The sequence below is a fragment of the Octodon degus genome, unplaced genomic scaffold (assembly GCF_000260255.1).
Source record: "Octodon degus isolate 3935 unplaced genomic scaffold, OctDeg1.0 scaffold00121, whole genome shotgun sequence".
NCBI lineage: Eukaryota > Metazoa > Chordata > Mammalia > Rodentia > Octodontidae > Octodon > Octodon degus.
In genome coordinates this window covers 1,948,671-1,956,987 of record NW_004524697.1, presented here as the reverse complement: position 1 = coordinate 1,956,987, position 8,317 = coordinate 1,948,671, and the positions used below count along the sequence as shown (strand labels likewise).

General features: G+C 36.0%; 1 protein-coding gene across 1 annotated transcript in view; it reads left to right on the top strand.

Annotated features, from left to right (window-relative positions):
• The window catches only part of Adam29 (ADAM metallopeptidase domain 29), a 23,391-nt gene extending 16,725 nt beyond the window's left edge, over positions 1 to 6,666 (top strand). The window contains exon 4 of the mRNA XM_004640250.2: positions 4,061 to 6,666. Within this exon, the coding sequence (XP_004640307.2) occupies positions 4,207 to 6,666 (2,460 nt within the window). The 5' untranslated portion in view covers positions 4,061 to 4,206. The remainder of the gene's footprint in view (positions 1 to 4,060) is intronic.
• Positions 6,667 to 8,317: the final 1,651 nt, after the last annotated feature.

Genomic DNA, 8,317 nt, shown 5'->3' with positions numbered 1-8,317 from the left:
AATAATCTCAAATTTTATGTTTTCCTGGAAATGGTATTTGTTCTTTTTCTGATTTAACAATACTCCACTATGAATATCTATCACAGTCTCTGTTTCCATTTGTTTATTAACATATATCAGCACTATTTCCATAGGTTAGGCATATTTGAGTCTGCCACAGCAAACAACAGAATACAAACGTAGAATGTTGTCATTCTTTTATGAATATACTAAGGAGTAGAATAACTGGCTGAAATGACGGATTATTTTCAAATAAAAATCAAAATAGTTTCCTTAGTTACTTCATTAATTGCCTTGGTATAAGAAGTTATTGTCCCCACATCCTCACCAGCATTTATTGGTTCTTTTCTTCTTGAAGATAGCCATTTCACTGGAGTATGATGGAGTCTTAAAGAAATTTTGATTTGCAAAGGGCTAAAGTGATGAATATTTTTCTTTATATACCTATTGACCATTAGTACATCTTTAAGATGTGTCGGTTTAATTTGTTTGACCATATGTTGACCGGATTTGTTTTGTGGTGATATTTTCATTCAGTTCCTTGTACATGCTAGATACTAACCCTCCATCAGAAGAGTAGCTGACAAAGATATTCTACCATTCCATAGGCAGTTTCTTTATCTATTAAATGTTTCTTTAGGTCTGCAGAAGATCTTCAACCTGAGGCCATTTATTTGTCAATTATTACTATTGTTCCTCTTATATTAGAATTCTATTCAAAATTATTTACTTGTATGTGTGGTAACAATTGTTTCTCTTACATTTTCTTCCAACAGTTTCAAAGTTTCTTGTCTAGTTCTTATGTCTTTTATCCATTTTGCATTGATCTTATTGTAGTGAGAGAGATGCATTTCTTATCTTCCACAAATGAATATCCAGTTTTTACAGTACCATTTTTAAAAATTATTTCTTTATTTACTTGGTACAGAGTCTTACTAAGCAGCTAGGACTCACAGAATTTCTCCTGTCTCAGCCTTCCCATAGCTGGGATTACAGGCATATACAACCATGCTAGGTTTTGTTTCTGGAATTCCAGGCCTGGCACAGTAGGCAGTACTAAGGATCAAACCCGGGTCCTTGCGCTTACCAGCCAGGCACTTAGACCGCTAAGCTATCTCCTCAGCCCAACGCAGTGCCATTTGTTAAGGAGTTTGTCTTTTCTCCAATGCAGATTTTCGCCTAGTTTATCAACACTTAGATGGCTGTAATTGTGTGGATTTGGTCTTGTGTCCTCTATTTTATTCCAATGGTTAATATGCCTATTTGTGTTTGTCAACTATAGCTTTGTAATATATTTTGAATTCAGGTATTGTGAAGTCTCCAATATATTCTATTGTTCAGAATTACTACTAATTCTGAAGTTTGAGAGCTTTTTTAATCTTTGAGAATTTTAGGATCACTTTTTCTATTACTATTATGAAAATTGTTAATGTTAGGTATTTTCTGGGAATAGCATTGGAATTGTAGATTTCTTTTGACCATTTTAACAATATTAATTCTGGTCAATTAATAAGAGGTCTTACAATTTTTTAGTATCTTCAGTTTCTTTCTTTAATATTCTATAATTTTCATCATCATTATAAAAGTCTTTTAGCTACATGGTTAGTTTAATTCCTAAGGGTTTTTTTGTTTTTTTGTTTGTTTGTTTGTTTGTTTGTTTTGTGGAACCGGTGATTGAAATCACGCCCTTGTGCTTGCCAGGCAAACACTTATTCTACTGAGCCATCTCCCCAGCCCCTAAGTAGGTAGATTTTTGTGTTGCTTTGTATCCTGGTACTTAGCTACATTCTCAATTAAAATACAAAACTTACTGTAATGATGTTTTTAGGGATTTTAGGTAAATGATGACATCATTTACAAATACAGGGTGTGCCTTCTTCTTTTCCTGTTTGCATCCCTATTTTATTTTTTTCTTTTGCCTCATTGCTGTGGCAGAAGTTTGAGTATGATATGAAACACAACTGTGGAGGGAGGATGTCTTTGTTTCTTTTATATTTTTAGAAACACTTTGTTTCCCAACAATCACTATGATGTTTTCCATTTTTCTCACACGTACTTTTGCATTACTTTGAGAAATTACATTTTTCCAGAAGTTTTTTTTATATGAAAGTATACTGAAATTTGTCAAAGTCTTTTCTGCCTCTATCAGGATGCTCATGTGATTTTCATTCTTGATTCCATTTCTGTAGTAAATTATGTTCACAACCTTGGAATGAAATCAATTTGGTCATGATGCAATATGTTTTTAATGTATTATTGAATTCCATTTGCAAGAACTTTATAAAAGAACTTGGATCTAGGTTCATCAAGGTTAATGATCTGTAGTTTTTCTTTGTTGAGTTTCTGGTTTGGTTAAGGAGATGTTGGCTTCAAAGAGCCAATTTGGAAATATTCCTTCACCATCTACAAGATGGAATAGTTTCAGAGGTATTGATGTTTTTTCCTAAAAGCCTGCTTAAATTTGCTGGTAAGTTTATCAGGTCCTGGGCTTTTCTTAGTTGGTAGACTTTTTATTATTGCATGAGTCTCAGTGCTTTCTATTAAAACTATTTATTTTTCTTATATCTTATTGGTTCAATTTTTGCAGGTCATATATGGTGAACAACTTATCTATTTCAGTAAGATTCTACAAGGTCGTGCCAGAGCATGAAGCACTCTAGCTTGATCAGTTTTTTGGAAAGCCCTGAATAATTTTGGACAATGGATATACTTATCAACTTTTTCTCCCCTAAGGAAAGCTGAGCTGAGTGCTGGAATTTTTAATTCTTTCTTTCTTTATGCAGAATAAGGAGAATCTATGATGTCTAATGATCTAACTAAGCCTCAGTTCTAATCTTGTCAGGTGTCTAAACTCTACAGAACCTGTCAAAACTAAACAGAGATATCAATTCTTTGGGTATCTTTAGAAAAGTTGGAAAGTGACACAGATTAATTTTTTTTTCAGCAGGAAGTAGAAATCTGTGCTGGCTTTTTGCTGAGAAGCGGGAGGTAGCATAACAGTGTGAGCTACCATAACCATTTCTTCTAGAACGCTGTACTATGGCAGGCTGGTCAGAGCTCCAAGAGTGAGAAACAGAAACCAGTTCTCCTGGAAGTGTCCTGCAGAAACATGAAATCACTGTACACACAGTGAACCCTTTCCAACCTGTGAGTAAAGCTAAGAGTTACAGGTTAACTTCCTAATTATATAATTCTATGCCAGGAGCAAACACTCCACTGAGAGAGTGTCCTGAATTCCCCATCAAATCTTTTGATTCTAAATTTAATTTTTCCTTTAGGAATACTTCAGTTAGCATCAGCACTTCTTATGAAGTGAATTTTCCCACTGAGTGTTGTTGAATTAGCGTGTTTATCAGGGGAGGATTTCACGAAGCTTCCAATGCATCATTTTGCCAATGTCACTGTGTGACACTTGATTCTGTTTAAAACTTCTTTTTGGAGAGATAGTCGCCTTTCCTACATGAAAGTACTATAACTTACTTTGTAGGCTGTGCCAACAAAAGTTTAGTTTTGAAAGCTTGTCCAATATTATTCTATTTTACTTTGATTTTTTTTTTTTTTTTTAGATTTGAAAGGATTACAGTTCAATCTCAACTGGTACAACACATTGTATTAAAGGGAGGTATATGTTAGCCAATGTAAAAGAAAATTTAAAACAATATAAAAGCATCTTAAAAATATAAAATTTTAAAATTACCTGAAGTTGAAAATTACAGTTTATTTATACTTATGCAAATAAACTAGAACTATCCAAGATAGCTTGTCAACTTAGACTTATGATAATTTTGGTAAAATCATTGATTCTGGAAATGTTTCCCAATATTTATACCTTTAAGAGACAGTATCATAAACCCATCCTGACTACCATTCAATAGTAAATATGAATGTATTCACTTCATGTGGCCTCTCTTCCCTTTACTTGTCAACAATTAAGAACAAATTTCATTGTGCTATTCCTTCATCAAAATGCAAACCACTTTTATCCTGAGCCTTTTCTGTTCTCTGCACTGTGTCTTTTCAGAACTCAATCCATATATTGTGTTTTTTATTTTACTTTTAGGAATACAACTCTGATGATTCAACTTGGCCCAAAGACATAACCTTAGTGACCGGCACTGCATATGTACCAGCTTAGCCGAGACAGCTGTACTATGAATTCCAGACCTGAAGTCTTGGAAGCAATGTTGTTGTAGATGTGGCTTCATAATGACCAGGACTGGAGCCCTGGTATTCATGAGGATTTCATTCCTGGTGCAATGGTTTGGGGTATTACTGTCTTTTCCTGGATTCATCCAAACTAAACGGTACCAGTATCATAGCCCCCCAGAGGTGGTGATTCCCTTAAAATTAACTGGCACAGCCAGAGGAATTCAGCTTCCAGGATGGCTTTCTTATAGCCTTCACTTTGGGGGCCAGACACACATTATCCACATGAAGGCCAAGAAAAGTTTGCTACTCAGACACTTCCCAGTGTACACTTACACGGACCACGGTGCTCTGTTTGAGGATCACCCTTTTGTCCAGAATGACTGCTACTATCATGGTTATGTCGAAGGGGACTCAGAATCTTTGGTGTCTCTCAGTACTTGTTTTGGTGGCTTCCAGGGAATGTTGCAGATAAATAACATTACTTATGAAATCATGCCCTCAATGTTTTCTACTACCTTTGAACATTTAGTATATGAATTGGAAAGTGAAGAGACACAGTCCTCAATCAGAACACCTGACATTATGCAAGATGAAATAGAGCACCAAATGGAATTTGAAGATATTAGTAATTCCACTCTCAAGCAAAGTTCTCATTTGAACTGGTGGATCCACTATAAGACTGTTGAAGTTGCAGTGGTGGTTGACAATTACATGTATAATCATTATGGAAGAAATGAATCAAAGTTACTGGTGGATTTGTTTCGTATAATTAATATGGTGGATTCCATTTATTATATTTTGGGCATTAAGGTATTAGTGTGTGGCTTGGAGATCTGGACTAATTCAAACCCTATTGTAGTAGATGATGTAAGAAAATCTCTGGATCAATTTTGCAAATGGAAAGGTATATATATTACTCATCGGCTAAAACACGATACCATACATCTTTTCATGTACAGGGAATTGAGAGGATTAAGTGGCATAGGAGCCACTAAAGGAATGTGTAGCCCAGGACGTAGCTGTGCAATCGTTACTTTGGTAAACAGAAGTTTGGCCCTTTTCGCCATTGCTGTGGCTCATCATTTAGGTCATAATTTGGGCATGTCTCATGATCAACATACATGCAAATGTAAATCATATAAATGTATAATGCATGTGGATAACCCTCCTACAGTTTATTTTAGCAACTGCAGTTATAATTATTTTTGGGCATTCACAATAGACCAGACACCATGCTTGCTAGAAAATTTATACTCAAAGGACATCTTTGATAGGACGAAATGTGGGAATGGTATAGTTGAAAAAGGAGAGGAGTGTGATTGTGGAGCTTTAAAATCTTGTGCAGAAGACCCATGTTGTATGCCAAACTGCACTATCAGTTATGGGGCTACTTGTGCCTTTGGACCTTGTTGTAGGGACTGCAGATTTGCACCACCAGGGGAACTGTGTAGAAAAGAGGCCAATATATGTGATCTTCCAGAATGGTGCAATGGGACTTCCCACATGTGCCCAGATGATGTATATGTTGAAGATGGAATTCCCTGCAATGATACTGCTTACTGCTATGGAAGGGAATGTTATAGTCTCAATGAAAGCTGCAGGCAGATTTTTGGCCAAGAAGCAAGAAGTGCAAATGAGATTTGCTACAAAAAACTTAACACTCAAGGTACTCGTTTTGGCCACTGTGGTCTCAGTGGTACTAGTTATGTAAAATGTAACACATCAGATGTAATGTGTGGGAGACTTCAGTGTGACAGTGTGGCAGAACTTCCAGTTTTGGCTGACCATACCACAGTACACTGGACTCGCTTCAATGATAAACCCTGCTGGGGTACTGATTACCACCATGGGATGAAAATTCCTGACATTGGTGATGTAAAAGATGGCACAAAATGTGGGGAAGAACACCTCTGCATCAATAGGCATTGTGTCCACATATCTCAATTGGATAGTGATTGCTCACCTGGATTCTGTAACATGAGAGGCATCTGCAATAATAAACATCACTGTCACTGCAACTACCTGTGGGACCCTCCAAACTGCGTGATAAGAGGGTATGGGGGCAGTGTCGATAGTGGCCCACCTCCTAAGAGGAAGAAAAAAAACAAGTTTTGTTACCTGTGTTTATTGCTCCTTATTATTTTGTTTGTTTTATTATGTTGCTTTTTTTACCTGTTTAAGAAGAAGAAAACTAAGGAAGAACAAAAATCTCAGACTCAATCGACAAAAGAAGAGAAAAAGTTTCAGAGACAAACTAGCTCAGTGCTTTCCCAAAGTAAACGTGGGAAAGAGGAGCAAAAACCTCAAATTCCACATGCAAAAGTGGAGAGAAAGTCACAGAGTCAGCCCAGCTCATTGCGTTCTCAGAGTCAACCCAGCTCACTGCGTTCTCAGAGTCAACCCAGCTCACTGCGTTCTCAGAGTCAACCCAGCTCACTGCGTTCTCAGAGTCAGCCTGGCAGACGAAAGCCATCAAACCCAATTTCAAAAACTTCATCCTTGCAAAAAAAGCCTTAATTAAAAGTCAATTCCTAGTATGATTTTATGTGTTTCTCTATTATAAGTAATTTGAAGATTTCTTTACTGAAATTTGTTCCATTATATTTCCTGGAAAATACATGTCACATGAGTGGTGTACCCGTTTTAAATTAGTACTGTAAGGTCTAAATCTCCTTTATTTTTTGCACCTGCTCTATAAAAAAAAAAATCTGCTGAGCCAACTTTCTTTGTATCAGGATATTGGGCTCTACAAAGTGAGAGCAAACAGAAACCTAAAAGCCTGTGAGTCCTATTTTCTTCCCATTATGTCAGTATTTCCTAAAAATCAGCATTGGTGGTCACAACGATATTTAGTCTTTAATCTATTCTTCATCAGATTTTCTTTTCTAATTTATTTCAGACCAACCTCATTGTGAGCCTTAAAGACACCAGCATAGCTGTCCAATGTGACACTCTTAGAATTCTGAATCTCAGCTCTTTCAGTTTTTATCTGTATTCCAAATTCTGAGCACCAAGTCTCTCCCTCAACTCATTCTGTTCTTCAACAGCTGTTTGCCCATTTTCTTATGTCTAATTCATTTTAAGATTATGGTTATGTTTTCCCTTCTTCTGATGGGACTCTGACTACTACTTAGCCAACCTTGGCATGAAGGAGGAATAAATGAGAACACATGGCAAGAAATATATTCAGATTTTTATTAGTTCATGTTTGCTATACATGTCGATTGCATTCCTGGAGAGGAGTATGTGTTCATAATACACCTTCTTTCTTTTTTTTTTTTTTCCTACTTCCTCTAGTCTCCATCCCTTCTCTTTCTGTACTTGGTCACTTTCCCTTTTGGAAAAAAAATACCTTTCTCCTTCGGTCTAACTTCATATTTTGCTTCTCTCATATAAGGAACACCATAAGAACACTATAAGATATTTAAGCTCATGTGTCTTATTTATTTCAATTAAAATTATAATCTCTCATTGTATCCATTTTCTGCAGCAGGGCCCAGGGAGGAACATTGCTACATTGTTAGTGGGAATTTAAAGTAGTACAACCAGTGCACATTTTTTTTTTTTAGTTGTTTCTTCTCTCAGACTTTCACTGCTTTGGGAAATTTAAGTTTTGCACACTTTTATTTGAAAATAAACATGACAATAACATTTCTTTCAACTCTATGTAAAATGAAATGAAGAGAATATAATTTTAGGTAATATGCAGTAACTCTGGAAAGCTCAGTGAGTCTGCTTTAAGAAAAGCTACACAATAACAAATACGTTTTTATGAAAATTATGTTAGGGGCATCAGAGGAATGTGAAAAAATGTATTTTAAAAACATAATTACAGAAAGTAACCATTCTGAATTATGAGAATGTCTTTTTCCAACTTGAGAGTTGTTAATATAAAGTGAACTTAGAGACCCTCTAGTGAGGAAACATGGAAATCTCTTAGTGCCTACCTAAGATTCATCGTTAGAAATTTAGAGGCATCAAACTAAAAAAATCAGTTTTCTTTATGTCTTATCACTAACTTAAATCCTGTCTGAGAAGCTGGGGTGGCAGGGAAAAGTTTCCAAAGACAGGAAAACATGGATAATCCTGCTGTACATGGGAAGCAGAGTCCCCTTCATAGGGGCTTTGTCTCAAGCTCATGTTCTGTCTCACCTTTAATATTTCCCTG